General features: G+C 42.8%; 1 protein-coding gene across 1 annotated transcript in view; it reads right to left on the bottom strand.

Annotated features, from left to right (window-relative positions):
- Positions 1–123: 123 nt before the first annotated feature.
- COLGALT2 (collagen beta(1-O)galactosyltransferase 2) overlaps positions 124–26,351 on the bottom strand; it is a 328,242-nt gene continuing 302,014 nt past the window's right edge. Inside the window, exons 10-12 of the mRNA XM_069737258.1 lie at positions 22,158–22,285; positions 16,643–16,849; positions 124–1,800 (exon numbers count right to left, since the gene is read on the bottom strand). Of these exons, the coding sequence (XP_069593359.1) occupies positions 1,527–1,800; positions 16,643–16,849; positions 22,158–22,285 (609 nt within the window). The 3' untranslated portion in view covers positions 124–1,526. The remainder of the gene's footprint in view (positions 1,801–16,642; positions 16,850–22,157; positions 22,286–26,351) is intronic.

Genomic DNA, 26,351 nt, shown 5'->3' on the forward strand with positions numbered 1-26,351 from the left:
CGTCTTTAGGGGAGGCTAGGAGTGTCCTGGCTTTACCCTATGTGTCAAAAAACAATTTTTTTTATTGTATTGGAAAAAGTGAGCAGCAAAAAATAAAATAAAAACAAGTACACAACAAAAAGATTGTATATGTTGAGGTATATACTTTTTTTTATACTGTAACTTCATAACAGACATATACAAATGGAAATGAAAACAATCTACTGTTGAATGCACATGAGGAAAAAAAGACGAAAAATGTTACTAAAATGAATCTGTCAAAAGTTACATAGTTGGCAATCCAGTCCCAGTATAGTGGCAATAAGCTTTGATTTTACATTATAAAAAGGCTCCACTTAGCCAAACTACTCCTTATGCTTGGTTTTAAGTAGAAAAAAATGAAAATGGATAGTTGGCAACCTAAGATGTGACTGTATTCCCCGTGACACACATGCCACATGTGTTTTGTAGCCTCCTCCCGGTCTCTGCAGTCTTCTCATGTTATTCTTCGTAGCACTGAATTCATCATGGGTTTTATTGATATTAAGAATTATTTCTTACTTTTATAGAATTATTTAACATCACATGTTCAATAATAAACAATAATTGTATGATTTATTTTTTAACCTTAGAATATCTTTAGACTCTGTAATGGAAACGCTATAGATATCCCACTTAAATAACTTGCACTCAGTCCTGATAACATAATTACTGATACTGTACGAAAGTATCAAAGTCAAAATAGTTTTAGCATCAAAATAGACAGTACTAAAATATGTTCAGAATTGACCACATAGCACATAGATTATATTTTCCTGCACATAAATCGAAACAAACAGAAATTCTACAAAGGTTTCCATTGGAGCCTTATGAGGTTTATATTAGGGAGACTTGCATCCAACTATTTTTATCCTATTGATTTCTTACTGATAAGTTTGTTGTATCACGAGTATGTGAAAAAAATGTTGCCTAGTACTCGATGTGCACAACGGCCATAACAGTAGTGCGACACTTGCAGTCAGGAGGTACACACTAAGCGGAACCAGTAAATACAACATACCGTATTCAGACATCCATGAAATACGGTCCCGGTACGGACCACAATGCATGGACTGGCCGCGGGTCTCCTGATCCAAAGTTGATAGTACCATAAGCATATTTGAGGCTGCTGACTATGGGCCAGGAGACCTGCAGGCAGTCCGTGCCTCATGGTCCATACTCAGACAGGACACGGAAAAGTCTGAAATCTGTCTAAGACAACAAGCAAATTAAAAAAAATGTTTTTTGTTTTCCTGCAATTTTCTTGGTGTCGTAGTGCTGAAGTCCTCAACTACATCACCAAACATGGAAAAAATGTCATTCAGAAACGTTTTTAATCAGATTTTCAGGTTCAGTTTTGTAGATGTAGAGGGTTAGAGAGGGTCTTTTGTAGCCAATGGTATGGACATGTGCTCACCCACAGAAAATGATTTGTTATTACCAAATATTCACAGTAAACATTTTTTTCTATACAAAATCTAGGTTCTGTACACACAAGTTTCTAGTAATCATAGTTCATCCCGAGATGATGTGTCCAGTGTCGTCTGCGGTGACAATGCTTCTGTATTCTGAGCATCTGTGTGTATTTGACCCTGCTGTCTTGTCTTTCCAGAGTATCGTCTGTCCCAATCAGTTGCCACCGTTTCATTGTCCCATATGGTGGATGTTTCGGTGTCACTAAAGTATCCTGGTTGTCCAGTGTAATGAGTGGGGTAGACAAGCAGAGGTTCAGCAGAAAAGGCCTTGAGATCCCGTGGGTGATAGTGTCCCATATACTTCTCTCTAGACACAAGAAGATGATATGAAACTATTATAACACAATAAATACACAGCACACGGACTGTACACTGATGCCTTCCACATGCTGCCCGTGATTTTCACATACTCATAGACTTGTATGGTTGATTTTCAACCATGACTCTAGTATAATACGGAAATATCTCCATAATTTTTGCACAGACACATGGTCCACAAAAGGACATGGACTTGTGCACAGCCCCATAGACAGAATGTGAACCCATTATAATCTGTGAAAAAGATAGATTCAACATGTATGTGAAAAATGGACGTCTGAGCAAAGCCTTCCTGAATATTTCCCCATAAAATATACATAAAATAAATAACAATCTGACCAGCTTCTCCTTTCCTAGAACATTATGCTTGCAGATCAGATACCATTTTCAATGTTATTGTGAGTCAGTAAGTGGAATGATATATGAGGCTCATTATGTGTCCCACAGGATGTGCATAGAAGTATATTAAACCCGCTGGAGTGCATTGTAATTACAGCCACAGATATCGTTACAATGCAAAATAAAGAGAGTGTGGATTTGGTCAAACTATTGGAGCAAATTATATTTAAGAAAACCTGACATGGGCTTTTAATTTTGGAGAGATCTGTAGGATGGTAGTGAGATGGATCTGTCCCTCCACTCCAGGCCTTGGGAGTGGCCCATGTCCACGATTCCTATTTAAACTTGCAGTTATGGTTTGGCTGTGTCAGTTTTTGGTGTGTGAGATTGGACACAGGACAGAGCCAGAGAAATAAAAGCCACTGGCGCACCCACGAGTGATACGTTTTTTTCATTTTATTTAGACATATAGATTTCTTTTAAAAATGTTTTTATCTTAATCAAAATGGCGTGGGCGGCTGGGCCTGCGCAGTAGGATCTATTGCTTTCCAATAGATGCTAATGTTAACATTGGATTCTCCCACACCGTCTCCTCCATCTCCCACTGACCAGCCAGCATGGGGCTTTTTCTTCCGGTGACCGTGCTGATCCATTTTTTTGGATCTCTACTCCTTGTGAGCATACTTTATATATAGCTTGGCCTCATTAGCAACAGGTTGCCACCAGGCTGTGTTTTCACAGCGGGCATACCCAGCTTTTGGCCTGATACCTGCTTCTATTTCATCTTTGCTAGCAATCCCAGTGCTGCTGTATATTGGGCTTTGAGTCTGGCTTATATCCAGTTATTACTATATAGCACTGGGTTTGGTGCTGTTGGTCTTTGACAACTCTGGGGACGCCCTGTGTGTTGTCACTTTTTGTGGGAGTATATATACATATGGTTAATGCCAGTTACTTTTTTTAGGTTTAAATGTATACCTTATATTGTATTTAACTTTCCGATACTGATATATATTATTACTGTACCAGTATCCATTTTTTGCCTTTCGCTGGTTTAACACCGCATGGGGGGAATGGTGTGCTCGTGTTTGATCCTTATGGATCAGGTTTTAATTGGTTTTATATTTTGTATGTCCTTTGCTTCTACACAATAAAGTTGTATCTTATTATATATATATTGTAGGTGTGCACGCATTTATGCAGTGTCTTTCTTCTTTTGTTCAGCTAATGTTAACATGGCGCCAGCGCCATTTTGCTAGAGAACAAAAAATTAAAATGGCGTAGTCGCATCTATTGGAATGATGCTACTGAGCCAGCGCCATCTTGATGGAGCATAATTTATTTTTCTCTAGCAAAATGGCGCTGGCGCTACCTATGCAGTGGCATTTATCGGAACGCGATAGATGGTACTATGCAGGCACGGCTGCCGGTGCCATTTTCATTAACCCATTTACCCCCAAGGGTGGTTTGCACATTATTAACCGGGCCAATTTTTACAATTCTGACCACTGTCCCTTTATGAGGTTATAACTCTGGAACGCTTCAACGGTTCCCGGTGATTCTGACATTCTTTTCTCGTGACATATTTTTCTTCATGATAGTGGTAAAATTTCTCTGATATTACCTGCGTTTATTTGTGAAAAAAAGGAAATTTGGCGAAAATTTTGAAAATTTCACAATTTTCCAACTTTGAATTTATATGCAATTAAATCACAGAGATATGTCACACAAAATACTTAATAAGTAACATTTTCCACATGTCTACTTTACATCAGCACAATTTTGGAACCAAAATTTATTTTTGTTAGGGAGTTATAAGGGTTAAAAGTTGACCAGCAATTTCTCAGTTTTACAACACCATTTTTTTTAGGGACCACATCTCATTTGAAGTCATTTTGAGGGGTCTATATGATAGAAAATAACCAAGTGTGACATCATTCTAAAAACTGCACCCCTCTGCTTCACAGAAGTTTATAATGCAGAGCTGTAAAAATAAAAAATCATATTTTTTCACAAAAATGTTCTTTTCGCCCCCAATTTCTTATTTTCCCAAGGGTAAGAGAAGAAATTGGACCCTAAAAGTTGTTGTACAATTTGTCCTGAGTACGCTGATACCCCATATGTGGGGGTAAACCACTGTTTGGGCGCATGGCAGAGCTCGGAAGGGAAGGAGCTCCATTTGGAATGTAGACTTGGATGGAATGGTCTGCAGGCGTCACATTGCGTTTGCAGAGCACCTACTGTACCTAAACAGTAGAAACCCCCCACAAGTGACCCCATATTGGAAACTAGACCACCCAAGGAACTTATCTAGATGTGTTGTGAGAACTTTGAACCCCCAAGTGTTTCACTACAGTTTATAATGCAGAGCCGTGAAAATAAAAAATCCTTTTTTTTCCACAAAAATTTTTTTTTAGCCCCCAGTTTTGTATTTTGCCAAGGGTAACAGTTGAAATTGAACCCCAAAAGTTGTTGTCCAATGTGTCCTGAGTATGCTGATACCCCATATGTTGGGGTAAACCCCTGTTTGGGCACACGGGAGAGCTCGGAAGGGAAGGTGCACTGTTTTACTTTTTCAATGCAGAATTGGCTGGAATTGAGATCGGACGCCATGTTGCGTTTGGAGAGCCCCTGATGTGCCTAAACAGTGGAAACCCCCCAATTATAACTGAAACCCTAATCCAAACACACCCCTAACCCTAATCTCAACGCAACGGTAACCGTAACCACACCCCTAACCCTGACACACCCCTAACCCTAATCCCAACCGTATTCCCAACCGTAAATGTAATCCAAACCCTAACCCTAACTTTAGCCCCAACCCTAACCCTAACTTTAGCCCCACCCTAACTATAGCCTTAACCCTAGCCCCAACCCTAACTCTAGCCCTAACCCTAGCCCTTACCCTAACCCTAGCCCTAACCCTAGCCCTAACCCTAGCCCTAACCCTAGCCCTACTGGAAAAATGGAAATAAATACATTTTTTTAATTTTTCCCTAACTAAGGGGGTGATGAAGGAGGGTTTGATTTACTATTTATAACGGATTTTCTAGCAGATTTTTATGATTGGCAGACGTCACACACTAAAAGATGCTTTTTATTGCAAAAAATATTTTTTGCGTTACCACATTTTGAGAGCTATAATTTTTCCATATTTTGGTCCACAGAGTCATGTGAGGTCTTGTTTTTTGCGGGACGAGTTGACGTTTTTATTTTCGGGCACGTGACATTTTTGATCGCTTTTTATTCCGATTTTTGTGAGGCAGAATGACCAAAAACCAGCTATTCCTGAATTTCTTTTTTTTTTTTTTTTTGGGGGGGGGGGGTTTATACCGTTTCGCATTTGGTAAAATCGATAAAGCAGTTTTATTCTTCGGGACAGTACGATTACAGCGATACCTCATTTATATCATTTTTTTATGTTTTGGCACTCTTATACGATAAAAACTTATAGAAAAAATAATTATTTTTGCATCGCTTTATTCTGAGGACTATAACTTTTTTATTTTTTTGCTGATGATGCTGTATGGCATCTCGTTTTTTGCGGGACAAGATGTCATTTTCAGCGCTACCATGGTTATTTATATCCGTCTTTTTGATCACGTGTTATTCCACTTTTTGTTCGGCGGTATGATAATAAAGTGTTTTTCCATTTTTTTTATGGTGTTCACTGAAGGGGTTAACTAGTGGGACAGTTTTATAGGTCGGGTCGTTACGGACGCAGCGATACTAAATATGTGTACTTTTATTGTTTTTTTTATTTAGATAAAGGAATGTATTTACTGGAACAATATTATTTTTTATTATTATTTATTTAGGAATTTATTTTTTTTTTACACATGTAATTTTTTTAGTTTTTTACTTTTTTACTTTGCCCCAGGGGGGGACATCACAGTAAAGTGACAGATTGCTGATCTGACACTTTGCTGTGCACTGTGTCAGATCAGCGATCACACAGGCACAGCAGGGAGGCTTCCCGGCGCCTGCCCTGAGCAGGCGTTTGGAAGCCACCTCCCTGCAGGACCCGGATGCAGCCCCGCGGCCATTTTGGATCCGGGGCCTGCAGGGAGGGGAAGGTAGGAGACCCTCGGAGCAACGCGATCACATCGCGTTGCTCCGAAGGTCTCAGGGAAGCACCCAGGGAGCCCTCCTCCCTGTGTGATGCTTCCCTATACCGCCGGAACACAGCGATCATGTTTGATCGCAGTGTTCCAGGGGTTAATGTTCCGGGGCGGTCCGTGACCGCTCCTGACACATAGTGCCGGATGTCAGCTGCGATAGTCAGCTGACACCCAGCCTCGATCGGCCGCGCTCCCCCTTGAACACGGCTGATCGCACTGGACGTACTATTCCGTCCTTGGGAAGTAGGGCCCACCCCACAATAGTACGTCCAATGGCAGAAAGGGGTTAAGATAATTTGTTTTTTCAAGGAAAACTATATGTTATTATTATTATTATTTATTATTATTATAGCGCCATTTATTCCATGGCGCTTTACATGTGAGGAGGGGTATACATAATAAACAAGTACAATAATCTTGAACAATACAAGTCACAACTGGTACAGGAGGAGAGAGGACCCTGCCCGCGAGGGCTCACAATCTACAAGGGATGGGTGAGGATACAGTAGGTAGGGTAGAGGTGGCCGTGCAGCGGTTTGGTCGATCGGTGGTTACTGCAGGTTGTAGGCTTGTCGGAAGAGGTGGGTCTTCAGGTTCTTTTTGAAGGTTTCGATGGTAGGCGAGAGTCTGATATGTTGTGGTAGAGAATTCCAGAGTAGGGGGGATGCACGAGAGAAATCTTGTATGCGATTGTGGGAAGAGGAGATAATAGGGGAGTAGAGAAGGAGATCTTGTGAGGATCGGAGGTTGCGTGCAGGAGAGTACCGGGAGACGAGGTCGCAGATGTATGGAGGAGACAGGTTGTGGATGGCTTTGTATGTCATGGTTAGGCTTTTGTACTGGAGTCTCTGGGTGATGGGGAGCCAGTGCAGGGATTGACAGAGGGGAGAGGCCGGGGAATAGCGAGGGGGACAGGTGGATTAGTCGGGCAGCAGAGTTTAGAATAGATTGGAGGGGTGCAAGAGTGTTAGAGGGGAGGCCACAGAGCAGGAGGTTACAGTAGTCAAGGCGGGAGATGATGAGGGCATGGACTAGGGTCTTTGCGGATTCTTGGTTTAGGAATGTGCGGATCCATGAAATATTTTTGAGTTGGAGGCGACAGGAAGTGGAAAGGGTTTGGATATGTGGTTTAAAAGAGAGATCAGTGTCAAGGATTACCCCAAGACAGCGGGCTTGTGGGACTGGGGAGAGTGGCCAGCCGTTTACTGTAATGGATAGGTTCGTTGGGGAGGTCGTGTGAGATGGGGAAAAGATGATGAATTCTGTTTTGTCCATGTTAAGTTTAAGAAATCTAGTGGAGAAGAAGGATGAAATAGCAGACAGACATTGAGGGATTCTGTTTAGTAGGGTGGTAATATCTGGTCCGGAGATGTAGATCTGTGTGTCGTCAGCATAGAGATGATACTGAAAGCCGTGAGATTCTATGAGCTGTCCCAGGCCAAAGGTGTAAATGGAGAAGAACAGGGGTCCTAGAACTGAACCTTGTGGGACTCCCACAGATAGGGGGCGAGGTGAGGAGGTGGTGTGTGAGTGGGAGATGCTGAATGTACGGTCAGTTAGGTATGACGAGATCCAGGGCCAAGTCTGTGATTCCAAGGGATGAGAGGGTCTGCAGCAGCAGGGAATGGTCCACTGTGTCAAAGGCAGAGGACAGGTCCAGGAGGAGGAGGATAGAGTAGTGTCGCTTGCTCTTGGCGGTTAATAGGTCATTGGTGACCTTAGTTAGGGCAGTTTCAGTGGAGTGGTGTGATCGGAAGCCTGATTGAAAGCGGTCGAAGAAGGAGCAGGAAGATAGATGGGAGGACAGTTCAAGATGGACATGTTGTTCCAGTAGTTTTGAGGCAAAGGGGAGAAGTGATATAGGGCGATAGCTAGATACAGAGGATGGGTCAAGAGAGGGCTTTTTGAGGATAGGTGTGATTGAGGCATGTTTAAAGCTTGAGGGGAAAATGCCAGTTGTTAGTGATAGGTTGAAGAGATGGGTTAGGGTTGGGATGAAGACTGTGGTGAGGTTTGGGATGAAGTGGGATGGGAGTGGGTCAAGTGCACAGGTGGTGAGATGCGATCTTGAGAGTAGAGTGGAGAGTCCATCTTCTGTAATGGTGGAGAAGTTGGTTTTGGAGGTGGCGGGCTGGGTGGTTGGGAGGAAGGGTTCTGGGGGTTGTTTACTAAAACTGTCTTTGATGTTCTCAATTTTCTGCTTGAAAAATGAGGCGAAGTCTTCTGCTGAGATGAGTGGGGAGGGAGGAGGTGCTGGGGGACGGAGGAGAGAGTTGAAGGTGTTGAATAACTGTTTGGGGTTGTGAGACAGGGAGGATATGAGAGATGAGAAGTAGGTTTGTTTGGCTGTGGCGAGTGTGGTCTTGAAAGTAGTGAGGGACTGTTTGAATGCAATGAAGTGCTCGTTGGAGTGGGATCTTTTCCATCTGCGCTCAGCAGCTCTGGAAGCTCGCCTCAGTTCTTTGGTCATGCTGGTGTTCCAGGGTTGTCTGTTGATTTTGCGAGCTTTGGTATGTGTGAGAGGGGCAAGAGATTCCAAAGCTGCAGCTATTGTGGTGTTATATAGAGCAGCAGCATCATCCGCATTGTGTAGGGAGCTTATGTCTGTGAGAGGGAGGAGGGATTCAGAGAGTGAGTGAAGATCAAGGTGTTTAAGATTTCTGCGAGGATGTGAGAGTTTGTGGGGTGGGGGTTGTAGACAAGGAGTGGAAAGGGAAGAGAATGTGAGTAGGTTGTGGTCAGAAAGAGGAAGAGGTGAGTTTGAGAGGTTAGATAGGGAGCAGAGGCGGGTGAAGATGAGGTCCAGTGTGTGACCATCTTTGTGGGTGGCTGTAGAAGACCATTGAGTGAGGCCAAAGGAGGAAGTGAGAGATAGAAGTTTAGAGGCAGCTGAGAGGGAAGTGTCAATGGGGATGTTGAAGTCGCCCATGATGATAGTGGGGATGTCAGCGGCGAGGAAATGGAGTAGCCAGGTGGTGAAGTGGTCAAAGAAGGTGGTGGCTGGCCCTGGGGGACGGTAGATGACAGCCAGTTGGAGGTTGGAGGGTGAGTAGATGCGTACAGAGTGCACCTCAAAGGAAGGGAGGGTAACAGAGGGTGGCAGTGGGATTGGGGTGAAGGAGCAGTTATCTGACAGGAGAAAACCAACTCCTCCGCCATGCTTGCTGCTGGGTCGGGGTGTGTGAGAAAGGTGGAAGCCACCGTAAGAGAGTGCAGCAGGGGAGGCTGTGTCAGAAGGGGTGAGCCAGGTTTCAGTGATGCCGAGGAAGGAGAGTTTGTTATTGATAAAGAGGTCATGGATAAATGACAGTTTATTGCAGACAGAGCGTGCGTTCCATAGTGCTCCAGATAGGGAAATTGGGGGAGTGGGGGCAGGATGAATGGGTATGAGGTTACTATGGTTGTGAAGACGTGTAGAGGATTGTGGCAGGGGATTAGAAATGAGTGTGGGAATGTGATGAGGAGGGCCAGGATTTGGGGATATGTCGCCAGCAATGAGGAGCAGCAGACTGAGCGTTAGAAGGTGTGAGCTGGATAGGTCATGATGTGGCAGTGTGTGTCTGGAGAAAAAGGATTGTATGTGGAGGAACAGTTCTGTGGAGGAGGTGAGGTGACTGGGGAGGATTGAGGAAGAAATGACTAGTTCCTTACTGGGTGGAGGGATTACAGGAGATAGGAAGAAATAAAGTAGTATGGGGGTGAATGTTAAAAGAAAACGAAACATTATAGTGGTTATCTATTCCTTTACCTTCCAGTCAATTCCAGTCCAATTCTAGTCTAATTCATAGTAATTAACCCCTTCAAGACCCAGCCTATTTTGACCTTAAAGACCTTGCCGTTTTTTGCAATTCTGACCAGTGTCCCTTTATGAGGTAATAACTCAGGAACGCTTCAACGGATCCTAGCGGTTCTGAGATTGTTTTTTCGTGACATATTGGGCTTCATGTTAGTGGTAAATTTAGGTCAATAAATTCTGCATTTATTTGTGATAAACACGGAAATTTGGCGAAAATTTTGAAAATTTCGCAATTTTCACATTTTGAATTTTTATTCTGTTAAACCAGAGAGATATGTGACACAAAATAGTTAATAAATAACATTTCCCACATGTTTACTTTACATCAGCACAATTTTGGAAACAAAATTTTTTTTTGTTAGGAAGTTATAAGGGTTGAAATTCGACCAGCGATTTGTCATTTTTACAACGAAATTTACAAAACCATTTTTTTTAGGGACCACCTCACATTTGAAGTCAGTTTGAGGGGTCTATATGGCTGAAAATACCCAAAAGTGACACCATTCTAAAAACTGCACCCCTCAAGGTACTCAAAACCACATTCAAGAAGTTTATTAACTCTTCAGGTGCTTCACAGCAGCAGAAGCAACATGGAAGGAAAAAATGAACATTTAACTTTTTAGTCACAAAAATTATCTTTTAGCAACAATTTTTTTATTTTCCCAATGGTAAAAGGAGAAACTGAACCACGAAAGTTGTTGTCCAATTTGTCCTGAGTACGCTGATACCTCATATGTGGGGGTAAACCACTGTTTTGGCGCACGGCAGGGCTTGGAAGGGAAGGAGCGCCATTTGACTTTTTGAATCAAAAATTGGCTCCACTCTTTAGCGGACACCATGTCACGTTTGGAGAGCCCCCGTGTGCCTAAAAATTGGAGCTCCCCCACAAGTGACCCCATTTTGGAAACTAGACGCCCCAAGGAACTTATCTAGATGCATAGTGAGCACTTTGAACCCCCAGGTGCTTCACAAATTGATCCGTAAAAATGAAAAAGTACTTTTTTTTCACAAAAAAATTCTTTTAGCCTCAATTTTTTCATTTTCACATGGGCAACAGGATAAAATGGATCCTAAAATGTGTTGGGCAATTTCTCCTGAGTACACCGATACCTCACATGTGGGGGTAAACCACTGTTTGGGCACATGGTAAGGCTCGGAAGGGAAGGAGCGCCATTTGACTTTTTGAATGAAAAATTATTTCCATCGTTAGCGGACACCATGTCGCGTTTGGATAGCTCCTGTGTGCCTAAACATTGGCGCTCCCCCACAAGTGACCCCATTTTGGAAACTAGACCCCCCAAGGAACTAATTTAGATGCCTAGTGAGCACTTTAAACCCTCAGGTGCTTCACAAATTGATCTGTAAAAATGAAAAAGTAATTTTTTTTCACAAAAAAATTCTTTTCGCCTCAATTTTTTCATTTTCACATGGGCAGTAGGATAAAATGGATCATAAAATTTGTTGGGCAATTTCTCCCGAGTACGCCGATACCTCATATGTGGGGGTAAACCACTGTTTGGGCACTCGGCAGGGCTCGGAAGAGAAGGCGCGCCATTTGACTTTTTGAATGGAAAATTAGCTCCAATTGTTAGCGGACACCATGTCGCGTTTGGAGAGCCCCTGTGTGCCTAAACATTGGAGCTCCCGCACAAGTGACCCCATTTTGGAAACTAGACCCCCCAAGGAACTTATCTAGATGCATATTGAGCACTTTAAACCCCCAGGTGCTTCACAGAAGTTTATAACGCAGAGCCATGAAAATAAAAAATAATTTTTCTTTCCTCAAAAATGATTTTTTAGCCTGGAATTTCCTATTTTGCCAAGGATAATAGGAGAAATTGGACCCCAAATATTGTTGTCCAGTTTGTCCTGAGTACGCTGATACCCCATATGTGGGGGTAAACCACTGTTTGGGCGCACGGCAGGGCTCGGAAGGGATGGCACGCCATTTGGCTTTTTAAATGGAAAATTAGCTCCAATCATTAGCGGACACCATGTCACGTTTGGAGAGCCCCTGTGTGCCTAAACATTGGAGATCCCCCAGAAATGACACCATTTTAGAAACTAGACCCCCAAAGGAACTAATCTAGATGTGTGGTGAGGACTTTGAACCCCCAAGTGCTTCACAGAAGTTTATAACGCAGAGCCATGAAAATAAAAAAAAAAATTATTTTCTCAAAAATGATCTTTTAGCCTGCAATTTTTTATTTTCCCAAGGGTAACAGGAGAAATTTGACCCCAAAAGTTGTTGTCCAGTTTCTCCTGAGTACGCTGATACCCCATATGTGGGGGTAAATCACTGTTTGGGCACATGCCGGGGCTCGGAAGTGAAGTAGTGACGTTTTGAAATGCAGACTTTGATGGAATGCTCTGTGGGCATCACGTTGCGTTTGCAGAGCCCCTGATGTGGCTTAACAGTAGAAACCCCCCACAAGTGACCCCATTTTGGAAACTAGACCCCCAAAGGAACTTATCTAGATGTGTGGTGAGCACTTTGAACCCCCAAGTGCTTCATAGAAGTTTATAATGCAGAGCCGTGAAAATAATAAATACGTTTTCTTTCCTCAAAAATAATTATTTAGCCCAGAATTTTTTAATTTTCCCAAGGGTAACAGGAGAAATTTGACCCCAATATTTGTTGTCCAGTTTCTCCTGAGTACGGTGATACCCCATATGTGGGGGTAAACTACTGTTTGGGCACATGCCGGGGCTTGGAATTGAAGTAGTGACGTTTTGAAATGCAGACTTTGATGGAATGCTCTGCGGGCGTCACGTTGCGTTTGCAGAGCCCCTGATGTGCCTAAACAGTAGAAACCCCCCACAAGTGACCCCATTTTGGAAACTAGACCCTGAAAGGAACTTATCTAGATGTGTGGTGAGCACTTTGAACCCCCAAGTGCTTCATAGAAGTTTATAATGCAGAGCCGTGAAAATAATAAATACGTTTTCTTTCCTCAAAAATAATTATTTAGCCCAGAATTTTTTATTTTCCCAAGGGTTACAGGAGAAATTGGACCCCAAAAGTTGTTGTCCAGTTTCTCCTGAGTACGCTGATACCCCATATGTGGGGGTAAACCACTGTTTGGGCACACGTCGGGGCTCAGAAGGGAAGTAGTGACTTTTGAAATGCAGACTTTGATGGAATGGTCTGCGGGTGTCACGTTGCGTTTGCAGAGCCCCTGGTGTGCCTAAACAGTAGAAACCCCCCACAAGTGACCCCATTTTAGAAACTAGACCCCCCAAGGAACTTATCTAGATATGTGGTGAGCACTTTGAACCCCCAAGTGCTTCACAGACGTTTACAACGCAGAGCCGTGAAAATAAAAAATCATTTTTCTTTCCTCAAAAATTATGTTTTAGCAAGCAATTTTTTAGATTCACAAGGGTAACAGGAGAAATTGGACCCCAGTAATTGTTGCGCAGTTTGTCCTGAGTATGCTGGTACCCCATATGTGGGGGTAAACCACTGTTTGGGCACACGTCAGGGCTCGGAAGTGAGGGAGCACCATTTGACTTTTTGAATACGAGATTGGCTGGAATCAATGGTGGCGCCATGTTGCGTTTGGAGACCCCTGATGTGCCTAAACAGTGGTAACCCCTCAATTCTAACTCCAACACTAACCCCAACACACCCCTAACCCTAATCCCAACTGTAGCCATAACCCTAATCACAACCCTAACCCCAACACACCCCTAACCACAACATTAACCCCAACACACCCCTAACCCTAACCACAACCCTAATTCCAACCCTAACCCTAAGGCTATGTGCCCACGTTGCGGATTCGTGTGAGATATTTCCACACCATTTTTGAAAAATCCGCGGGTAAAAGGCACTGTGTTTTACCTGCGGATTTTCCGCGGATTTCCAGTGTTTTTTGTGCGGATTTCACCTGCGGATTCCTATTGAGGAACAGGTGTAAAACGCTGCGGAATCCGCACAAAGAATTGACATGCTGCGGAAAATACAACGCAGCGTTTCCGCACGGTATTTTCTGCACCATGGGCACAGCGGATTTGGTTTCCATATGTTTACATGGTACTGTAAACCTGATGGAACACTGCTGCGGATCCGCAGCCAAATCCGCACCGTGTGCACATAGCCTAATTCTAAAGGTATGTGCACACGCTGCGGAAAACGCTGCGGATCCGCAGCAGTTTCCCATGAGTTTACAGTTCAATGTAAACCTACGGGAAACAAAAATCACTGTACACATGCTGCGGAAAAACTGCACGGAAACGCAGCGGTTTACATTCCGCAGCATGTCACTTCTTTGTGCGGATTCCGCAGCGGTTTTACAACTGCTCCAATAGAAAATCGTAATTGTAAAACCGCAGTGAAATGCGCATAAAAACGCGGTAAATCCGCCATAAATCCGCAGCGGTTTAGCACTGCGGATTTATCAAATCCGCAGCGGAAAAATCCGCAGAGGACCAGAATACGTGTGCACATTCCTAACCCTAACCCTACCCCTAACCCTACCCCTAACCCTAGCCCTAACCCTACCCCTAACCCTAACCCTACCCCTAACCCTACCCCTAACCCTACCCCTAGCCCTACCCCTAACCCTAGCCCTAACCCTACCCCTAACCCTACCCCTAACCCTAACCCTAACCCTATTCTAACATTAGTGGAAAAAAAAAAATTTCTTTATTTTTTTATTGTCCCTACCTATGGGGGTGACAAAGGGGGGGGGTCATTTATTATTTTTTTTATTTTGATCACTGAGATAGATTATATCTCAGTGATCAAAATGCACTTTGGAACGAATCTGCCGGCCGGCAGATTCGGCGGGCGCACTGCGCATGCGCCCGCCATTTTGGAAGATGGCGGCGCCCGGGAGAAGACGGACGGGACCACGGCTGGATCGGTAAGTATGATAGGGTGGGGGGGGGGACCACGGGGGGGGGGATCGGAGCACGGGGGGGGAATCAGAGCGCGGGAGGGGTGGAACGGAGCGCGGGGGGCGTGGAACGGAGCACGGGGGGGCTGGAATGGAGCACGGGGGGGTGGAACGGAGCACGGGGGGGGTGGATCGGAGTGCAGGGGGGGTGATTGGAGCACGGGGGGGTGATTGGAGCACGGGGGGAGCGGACACGAGCACGGGGGGGAGCGGAGCACAGGACGGAGGGGAGCCGGAGCAGTGTACCGGCCAGATCGGGGGGGTGGGGGGGCGATCGGAGGGGTGGGGTGGGGGCACATTAGTATTTCCAGCCATGGCCGATGATATTTCAGCATCGGCCATGGCTGGATTGTAATATTTCACCCGTTATAATGGGTGAAATATTACAAATCGCTCTGATTGGCAGTTTCACTTTCAACAGCCAATCAGAGCGATCGTAGCCACGAGGGGGTGAAGCCACCCCCCCTGGGCTAAACTACCACTCCCCCTGTCCCTGCAGATCGGGTGAAATGGGAGTTAACCCTTTCACCCGATCTGCAGGGACGCGATCTTTCCATGACGCCGCATAGGCGTCATGGGTCGGAATGGCACCGACTTTCATGACGCCTACGTGGCGTCATGGGTCGGGAAGGGGTTAAAAAACTTCAATTTAAAAATGCAATGACACGTCTGGTCAGACCCATGGCTACGAATTTAAGTGAATAAAAAATAAAATGAAAGCATGCATATTGTCCACCGTATCCGCCCGGACACGAGAATCTCTTTAACTGAAAATAAAGATTAAAGAACAACCACAAGACTGATTTCATCACCAGGTATCATTGTAATCAGTATAATGGCACCGATCTGACACTGTCGGTAGGTTAATGAGCACAATCCTGCTGACAGGTTCATTTTTAACACTGTTCGGCTAAAAAAACCCAATCGTGACGGGTACTAACTCTTGTAACTTACCACATTTTGTGTCAGCAGACATCAAAATAGATAAGGGCAGAGCAGGACCGGTCCTACAGGAGTTAGGTACCATCCCGAAAGGGGTACACTTGTTGCACTGGGATCTCAGGGAGATCAGTGTCCGGCACATAGATCTTACTTAGCAGCTCATTTACATATAAGAAAAACATGGATTTCTTGGGAATAAAGACAAAACACATGGCACTCAAGGATCCTGTGTGGTGCCCAAGTCAGGTTTCCAGCCCGTCAATCCAATAGTAATAAATCACTTGGCACTTTTGAGTGCCAAGTGATTTATTACTATTTTTTGGGAATAAGACATCAGATTGCAGATACTAAGGTATCATTATATTCAGCTTCTAAAGACCTGCGTGCCCATATAGACAAAGGTAATGAGGCCTAGGACGGTTGATCCTACTGACAGATTCCCTTTAAAAATAATGCATACTGCATATTAAGCTGCAGACAATCAAGAATCAGATGATACATAGGCAAGTCATGATATGGCACATGACATCAGTAAAAAACCTGTACTTGTCCTAATTTAAAAGTAGCAAATGGTAATAGAAGAGATGCGTTTGATGTGCCTCTGTAACCCCATCCACATATGTAAGTAGTGGAAAAAGTGACTTTGGTCAAAATGTTTGACTGTGGATAATTACCGGTATAATATGTTTTTGTTACATGAAAAAACAATAATTTTGTGGTTATACTTACACTGGGTGTTTGTTAAACATGACTGGAATAAATTCATCCACTGGTAACATCTTGCCCAATGGTTCCGCATTAATCAGTTTTCGTGCTCCCTTCTGTGAGATGGCGTAACCCAATGTCCAATATGAATAATCTGCTTCAACCAAATTCATCACATTTGGGACTGCCTTTTCCGGACGCGTCACCTGCATTCTCTTCCTTCCAATGTAGCTACAGAAGAAGAGTAAGAACTTGTAGTGCCACTATAAATTATCGTATTGGGCTATGCTAGCAAAGAATATTGTAACATACCACATTTCATTTATAAGCTACTCCAAGTATCAAAAATAGTTTAAAAATAGAAGATATACATAAATCTTTCATGTAAATTACATAAGACCATGTACATGAAGCAATGCCTGAAGACATGTATGGGGTCAACCTGATGGGTCCCCAGTGTCAGAGTACCAAGCACTGTATCGGCATGCTGGAGGTCTCTAGCAGCTTATCAACCTCCCCCTATAGCTACAAACCCACATCCTAAGATTTTACACATTACATCATAATATGGGTCCATTTTTGCATCCTATTATGAATGCAAATTTTGGCCTGGACGGTCACCATCCTGAGGTCTAAGGCTATGTTCACACAGATTTTTTTCAGGAGTGAAAAAACACAAGTTTTCAAGCAGAAGATGCCTCAGAGAACAGTGTTTTTTTCAAGAGTTTTTTCCATCTTTTTTTTGGGTTGTATACTGATAATTTTTCCAACAGTTTTGGCTGCTTGTGTTTTTTGGAGGGTTTTTTCATTTTTTTTTTTATTAGGTCTTTTTTACTGTGGTTTTTTCACTCCATTGAATAATGAAGAAGCTACTAGCGCTTTTAGGTAAAAATGATGGCAAGATTCTCCAAAAGATGGCAGGCATTTTTTGGGCTTTCCGGTTGACCTGTATTGTAACATACAGAGAGTGTTCAGATTGGAAAATGCCAGAAGAATGGATGTCACTATAATTGTTTCGCCTCTGAAGTGGTTAAAAGATACTCAAAAGCTTAAACACACCCCAATGATACTGATTTTCAATGCAGTTTTTTCAGCAAATAGCTGAAGATTCAAAAGAAATGGGAAATATAAAGGAAGAACATATTCTTCTGCTATTATTCTGGATACACTTCTGTCTTTAGCTGTAAAAACTGCATGGACATTTTTCAAAAGAACGCTCTGCGTGAAACCACCCCAGAAATGCAGGTCATCTCAGAACAAAGTCTTGCTCTACTGGCAATTTTCATGCCAACATTTTGGGATTTTTTTGTTTATACTAGTTAGTAATTGGCTTCAAATTGTTAAAGGGGTTATCCTTTAAGGCTATATTCTCACTGTGAGCTTTTGGTCCTTTTTTGACTCTGCGTGTTTTTGCTGCAGTGAAATTGCAGCATGTTACAGTTCCAGCAAAGTGGATGAAATTTATAGAAACCTTATGCCCCCTGTGCTTTTTTTTTACTCAACATAAACTGACCTGCGGTCATGTTTCAAATCCGCATGTCAATTTCTGTTGAGGATTCGCTTAGCTTTCGATGCAGATTTTCCCCATAGACTTGCATTAGGTGTGGAAAATCTGCAGGTAAAAAACGCACATGTGTTTTTAGTGCGTTTCCGTAGCGTAAACTAATAAAAAAAGCATGTAATCTGCACCTAATTATAGTAATAAAGTTTTATCGAAACCGAACTAGGAAGTATCAAAAACAAAGCAGCTTCATTTAAAGCATGACACACCAATAAGAGACAAGAAATGCAGCATTAAAAATTAGATACAAATGCATGTAAAAAAGAACGCACACAAATACGCAATGAGAACAAGCTACCCAATTTAAATAATAGGTGCTGAAATTCTGCAGAATCAAAAATTCATCAAAAGCTCATTATGGGAACGTAGCCTTACACATTTTTTAACGTCTCAAAAAGGTTTATCCCCTTAACGACCACCGATACGCCTTTTAACGGCAGCAGTTAATGGCACTTAATCCTCAGCACCGCTTTTTAACGGTGCTGAGAAAGAAGGTTATAGCGTACCCCAGTCTTGTGATTGCCGTTATTCACCGTCGCAAAGAAAAAAAAGTCTGATTTCCCATTCATTTCTTTCTCCTCTGGTATCTAGCATACCAGAGGAGAAATGGGGTCCCCCGAGCCACCCAAGGTACCTCCGCCATTTTTCCCCAGCTCTGTTCCCCAGTCCTCGGTGTCTTCCTCCTGGAAGAAAATGGCAGGCGCATGCACAGTGCGCCCGCTGAGATGTGCTGGCCGGTACCCGGCATCAAAAGGAGATTTTTCCTATTGGTTCATTTTGATCACTGTGATAGACCCTATAACAGTGATCAAAATAAAGAAAAAATAGAAAATCACCCACCCCTTTGTCAACCTCTTATTTAGGTAAAAGTAGCAAAATAAAAAAATGGGGTTAGAGCTAGAGTTAAGGATGCGGCTAGGGTTAGGGTTGGGGTTAGAACTAGTGTTAGGGTTGGGGCTAGGGTTGGCGTTAGAGCTGGGGTTAGGGTTGGAGCTAGGGTTGGGGTTAGAACTAGAGATGGGGTTGGGGCTAGAGTTACAGCTAGGGTTGGGATTGGGGCTAGGGTTAGGGTTGGGGCTGTGTTTGGGTTAGGGTTGTGGTGTTGGGGTTACGGTAGTGGTGTTGGAGTTAGGGTTATGTTGGGGATAAGGTTGTGTTGTAATTTCAGTTGGGGTCTTGGGGTTAGGGTAGCGTTGGGGTTGGGAATAGGGTTGTGGTTAGCGTTAGGGTTGGGATTAGGGTCAGGGGTAGGACTGTGTTAGGGTTGGAGTTATGATTGGAAGGTTTCCACTGTTTAGGTACAACAGGGGATCTCCAAACGCGACATGGCGCCCGTCATTGATTCCAGCCAATTTTGCGTTCAAAAAGTCAAACAGGGTTCCCTCCCTCTTGAGCCCAAACAGTGGCTTTCCCCCACATACGGGGTATCAGCGTACTCTGAAGAAATTGCACAACAAATTTTGTGGTCCATTTTCTCCTGGTACCCTTGTGAAAATAAAAAAGTTTGGGTCTAAAGTAATTTTTTTGTGAAAAAAGTAAAATGTTCATTTTTTCCTTCCACATTGCTTTAGTTCTCGTGAAGCACCTGAAGGGTTAATAAACTTCTTTAATGTGGCTTTATGCACCATGAGGGGTGCAGTTTTTAGAATGGTGTCACTTTTGGGTATTTTCTGTCATATTAACCCCCCAAACTCACTTCAAATGTGAGGTGGTCCCTAAAAAAATGGTTTTGTAAATTTTGTTGGAAAAATGAGCATTCGCTGGTCAACTTTTAACACTTTCAACTTCCTAACAAAAAAATTATGTTTTCAAAATTGTGTTGATATAAAATAGACATGTGGGAAATGTTATTTATTACCGTATTTTTCAGACTATAAGACGCACTGAACCATAAGACGCACCTTGGTTTTAGAGGAGGAAATTAGGGGGAAAAAATTAAGCAAAAAATGTGGTCAATGGTCCTCTCATCCCTATCCTGGTATGCATGGTCCCATTCTTATTCTGAAATGATTGATTGGCCCCATCCCGTTCCTGGTAGGATTCATTGATTGGCCTTCATCCAGTTCCCAGTATGATTGATTGATTGGCCCCCATCCAGTTCCCGGTATTCTGAATATTCATTTTTCTTAAGTATCGGCACACGTGACCGCCGCAGCAGCAGGATGCAGGCGGCTGACACTGCGCTCTACTGAAGAGGAATGGATACTCTCCACGATCTCCGATGAACAGTCCCGGTGAGTATTCTATTCTACCATCTGTGCTCGATCTGCTTGTGAGCAGTGAATGATGTCCCTGCCATGCTCTGTTTACAAGCATTAAGCATCTGCTGGCACCGGAGTAGGACGCTGCGACTGCGAGGGAGCAGAGGAAGGTAAGAGTAATTTTTTTTTTTTAATCTTTTCTGATGGGGCCATGGATACCAGGAACTGGATGGGGGCCAATCATACCAGCAATGGGATTGGGCCAATCAATCAATCAATCAATCAATCATACCAGGATGAAATGAATATTCATTGCCCTCCACGTCCATGGGCGTGGAATGCAGTGCATATTCATTTCTCTTTAGAAGCGGGCACAGGAGTAGCCGGAGCCGCCTGCTCCTGCCTCTGTGACCCGCTACTCCTCTGATACCGCTCCCTTAACTCTCCACCACAGCCAGAGCCAATACATCCATACTATAAGATGCATCCCCCATTTTCCTCCACATTTTGGGAGGAAAAAGTGTCTCTTACAGTCCAAAAATACAGTAACTATTTTGCGTGACATAACTCTCTAATTTAAGGGCACAAAAATTAAGTTTGAAGGTTAAAAAAATTTTCACAAATAAACGCAAGTCATATCAAAGAAATTTTACCACTAACATGAAGTACAATATGTCACGAAAAAACAATCTCAGAATCAGTGGGATCCGTTGAAGTGTTCCAGAGCTGTAACCTTATAAAGTGATAGTGATCAGAATTGTAAAAATTTACTTGGTCATTAAGGACAAAATTGGCTTGTCACTAAGGGGTTAAAATAATAAAGTAATGACGACTGATTGTGTCAAGACATCACTAATTCAACAGGAAGCAGAGACCATCAAGGGACCGTGCAGCATCAAAACAGGTATGGCAGGGGCTTGGTGAGGTGAGTGTTATTGCTTATATTACTTTAAACATTTCTGAGCCATTTGGAAACAAAAGTGGACAACCTCTTTCTCACATGTAATAGAATTTAACACTAAGGCTAGGTTCACATTGCGTTAGTGGGTGTCCGCTAACGGAATCCGTTACATGGTGAAATTGGCGCAATTAACGCTATGTAACGGATCTGTTAGCGCACCCATTGACTGCAATGTGCTAACGGATCGCTAACGCATCGCTAACGTATGCCTTTTTCGGCATGCGTCAGCGATGTGCCGTTAGTTTCGGACGGACCTCGAACGCTGCTTGCAGCGCTCAGGGTCCGTTCTTCGCTAGCGCAGATCGGGCATCTGCGCTAGCGGGATTGCCAAACGCAGTCCCTTTTTGGACATTGCGTTAGTACAATCCGTTAGCATATCCGCTAAATGGATTGCACTAACGCAATGTGAACCTAGCTACTTCTATTGAGCTTAAATTTGCAGCACGGTGGCTCAGTGGATAGAACTGCAGCCTTGCAGCGCTGGGGTCCTGGCTTCAAATCCCAGCCAGGACAACATCTGCAAGGAGTTTGTATGTTCTCCCCGTGTTTTCGTGGGTTTCCTCCGGGTACTCCGGTTTCTTCCCAAATTCCAAAAACATACTGATAGGGGTTCTAGATTGTGAGCCCCATTGGGGACAGCGATGATAATGTGTGCAAAACTGTAAAGCGCTGAGGAATATGTTAGCGCTATATAAAAATAAATATTATTATAAGATGTGCTGCTGGTATTATCTTACTTTTGTCCTTACATTCCTCATTCTACACATACATGGTTATCAATATCACCTTATAAGTATTATAGCTACAGATACTTACATTAAATCCCAATCTAAAGCAACTGTTTCAATGTCATTCATGAGTTTTACAAGTTTACTCCTGAACTGATACTCAAATCGCACATCATCTTCTATCACCAGAGTCTTCTCAAGACCACGGTCAACCACCTGGAATGAAATGGTCAGTTAAAGAATAATTTCTCATGGAAGAACATGGTGTTGGATAGGATATGAAATACAAATGAGTGTGCATCTAGCTCAATAGTTACATCAGTTATGTGTCAATTAGCTTCAGAGTAAGAATCGCGGTCACAGAGAGTGCTGCCAGTGAGGAGGTCAGAGGTGGTGTATATAAGCAGATATTTATTCCAACAACGTGTTTCGGAGCAGATCTGGCTATTTCATCATGAGGGAAGATGTACCTGATAAAGGAGCCAGATCTGCTCCGAAATACGGTGTTTGAGTAAATACCTGCTTATATACACCACCTCTGACCTCCTCCTCACCGGCAGTGCTCACCATAACCGTCATTCTTACTCTGAAGCTAATTTATAATGAGACCTGATGGCTTCTGTCAGGACTTCATGGAAGCAGCTGCAGCCTTTGAGAGTGGAGACATTGCCTGTTTTGTTTAGTGTTGTGCCCCCTACTCACTCACATTCTTTGATCACAGGGGATATTGCACTTAGGAGTGCTCTCCCTTTTCTCTCTGCGCATCAGTTATGCCTCAGCATTTTACTTAGTGTCCCTCCAATTTTACACAACTTCGAATAAATGAAAATTACAAGTGACGATAAGAAATGTTGTAATATATCTTAATATCAAATTATCTTAATATATCTACAATAAAACACTTTCTCAATTTATCAAACCTCCTCCTCCTGCCTACCTTCTAAGAGATTTGGTTACAGTTGCTGATCATAAAAGTCTATGGATTGAGGAGTGGGAGAAAGCATACCAAGAGAAAGGCAAAGGCACACAGAGATTTTGCTGTTCCTTCTAGTAATCTCAAACCAGTTCTAGATTTATAGTAGCATTGCTCATTTCTGCTAATGTTCTCCATACTACTGTTGTTAAGAAAACACTCCCATCAAACTTTTTATCCTCTTAATATACAGTGGGGAAAATAAGTATTTGATCCCTTGCTGATTTTGCAAGTTTGCCCACTGACAAAGACATGAACAGTCTATAATTTTAAGGGTAGGTTAATTTTAACATTGAGAGATACAATATCAAAAATAAAATCCAGAAAATCACATTGTATAAATCAGGATCAATTTATGGATTTGAGTAGTCTGTATTGGAACCTGTGGCATGCAGGTTTAACATCTCCCATGGTTTCTACATCGCCACGCGAGTGTTAGGGCTCAGTCATTACATTATAATAACATTATAGCCCCCCATTTAGTATGTTCTGGGGCATCCTTATGAAGCGGGCTTGCGCCTTGGCCGCACATCTATAAACCTTGTCCCTGGAGATTGCAGAGATTAGGGACCAACAGCTGAATGCATGTTTAGCCACTTCTGGTGACCATATTGAAACTTAAGGTAAAATTACCAGATTGCTTTGACGGTGATAGAAATTTTCGTTTTTTTCTGCTCCATGTAAATTATACTTCCATTTACGTTCAGTACCCTCTGGGTTCGAGAGTCAACAATTAGTCATTATTTTGTCTTTACTCTGTGGAGATCCACAGTTTTAGCCGGGCATCTGTGTTCTTCTGCCACTTGGAGATCTCTTTCTAGGTTATTTTGGGGGCAGAATGCTTGCAAGGATGTTGATTAGTATGTTCGTAAATGAAGAGTTTAAGCAAGGTCTATAGAGCTTCTCATCAGACCCCAGCAAGTTATCTTTTTCCTAATGAAATCCTGTCACAACCATGAAACTACTTGTCCATGGATTTTGTCACTGATTTACCTAATTTGGGCATTAATACTGTTTTGTGGGTGATGTTGGACCATTTCAGCAAGATGGTTCATTTGATTCTGTTACGTGCGACACCACCCAAGTGTACAATAGCTGTGCCCCTAGCGTGGACAGACTGGCGGAACAGTCTGGAAGCTAGAGGAGAACGATTGCGTGCACTGCAGGTATTACTAACATATTCCACTTAAAATGTTGCACACTGCTAAAAGCCTAGCTATGTTGGTCATTTCTCATACTGTTAATCTTCATGACGTACCCAAAGTACATTATTTCCAATAGAGAGGTTCAGTTTTTGGCTAGCTTTTGGTGTAGTTTTTCCTTCAGATTGGGTATCAAATTGTCATTTTCCTCAGGGTACCATTCCGAGACTAATAAACAGACTGAGTGGATGAACCAAGGTATAGAGCAATATTTGAGGTGTTCTTGTCTCTTCCAGTCAGGAACACTGGGTAGAGTTTCTGCCCTTTACTGAGGTTCCTGTAAATGACTGTACATCCACATCTACTGGGAACCTGCCTTTTTATGTAGTGGGGATCTGCATCCAGTATTTGGGAATTTTTCAGGGTTGCAGTCCTCCATCCCAGAAGAGGAGAAATTTCTATCCCAATTGTTAAACGTATGGAGAGAAGTTGAAAGAGGTCTTTTAGAGAATAGTGATCAGGACAAAAATAGAGCAGACTGCAGGCGTGGAAAGGCTCCTGTCTTTAGTGTGGGGGAGATTGTGTGGTTACCCTGGAAAAATGTACATTTTAAAGTGGCTGCTAGAAAGTTTGCCTCCAAATTTGTAGGTCCTTACAGGATTACTTCAAAATTTATTAAAAAATTTGAATCCCATGACGGTTAAGCTTCAACTCCCTGTAGCTTGGAAAATAAACAACTCCTTCCATTTTTCCCTTTTAAAGAGATTTGAAGAGACATCGGGTCCCCAGGACATTATTGAGGTGGACCTAGAGGGGGATCAGGAGTATAAAATAGAGAGTTCTAGGATCCAGGTGGGTCAGACGCCATTTGCAGTATCTCATCAAATGGAGGGGTGACAGTCTGGAAGATTAACTGGGTTAATTCGGAGTATCTTCTTGTGGATCGCTTAATAAGAAAGTTACATCAGAGTTCTCAGAGGATGGTAGTTTCTGAGGGTCCTGTGTCCCCTTGTAGAAGGAGGGGTACTGTCATATATTGATTCCATGGCTCGATCCAGTGACCTCTGGCTGTGTGGTCGCTTTCCCACTCTGTTGCACCACAGCCTGTGTTGTCTCTATCCAACTGCTGATAATGCTTTTGTCTTTCTTTTGCTTTGCTGTTTTTCTTTTCTACAGGTGTTTTCACTTATTCATTTGGTTTGTCCTATCATATCTTGGGAGGGGCTATATATACTCTTCTGACACATGCAGTCTGTCTTTGCTGGCTATATTTCAAGTTAGATGAATTATTATAGTTCTAGCTACCCAGTGAAGGATTATCTTGTTATTGTTGTTGTTTTGGGTTACACTCTGTGTTTAGGTGAGAGTGCAGTTAAGTACACTCAAGGTCACCCAATGTTGAGTGAGGGCGACATTGTGTAATTTTAAGGTACCAACCTCCGTGGTAAGGCAGGGACAAATCAGGGTCAAGTTAGGTATTTGCCTAGTCTGTATGGGAAACTGTGGTGTGCAGGTTTAACATCTCTACTGTTTTTTTCATCCCCGTGTGAGTATTATGGCTCATTCACAACAGTAGAAAGGCAAAATGAACAGTGCCATATGAAATGATGATTGCAATATATTAAGAGTGTTTCTTTAAAATAAACACAGATGGAACAGGATATCCTGCTCTACATCTCTTTCTTCTACATGCACAGGAAGGAGCAACTTCATGATCTTCATAGACTAATATGGGCATCATCTGTAACCTGTTCTTTCATTGAAAGTGAAAATTAATTTTATTTCTGTCAGGTGTGTAAAGATTTTTGGAAAACTTAAAGCAAGTCTTCAGTGCAGGAGATAGAGAGATGTGGAGATGAGTACTACTGATTAGGATGGTTATTTATATTGGGTGGTAATCGTTATTTTCCTATTTACATATGTACATATGTACATTTTTTCACATAAATATTATAACAATGATCTGTATTACACAAGTCATGTGATTGTGAATTAGGAATTTATATTGCATATATATTTCAGGCTCAAGGGCAGATTTCCCGTGTCATGTGAGGGAGCATGCAGCACAGGCCACTGTCTGTTCATACAGCCATATTGATATGTGTGTTGCCTAATATGACCAACATGGTCTCTATGTTGCAAAGTAAAATAAAATTAACCACATGCA

This window comes from Ranitomeya imitator, chromosome 8 (genome assembly GCF_032444005.1).
Source record: "Ranitomeya imitator isolate aRanImi1 chromosome 8, aRanImi1.pri, whole genome shotgun sequence".
Lineage (NCBI taxonomy): Eukaryota > Metazoa > Chordata > Amphibia > Anura > Dendrobatidae > Ranitomeya > Ranitomeya imitator.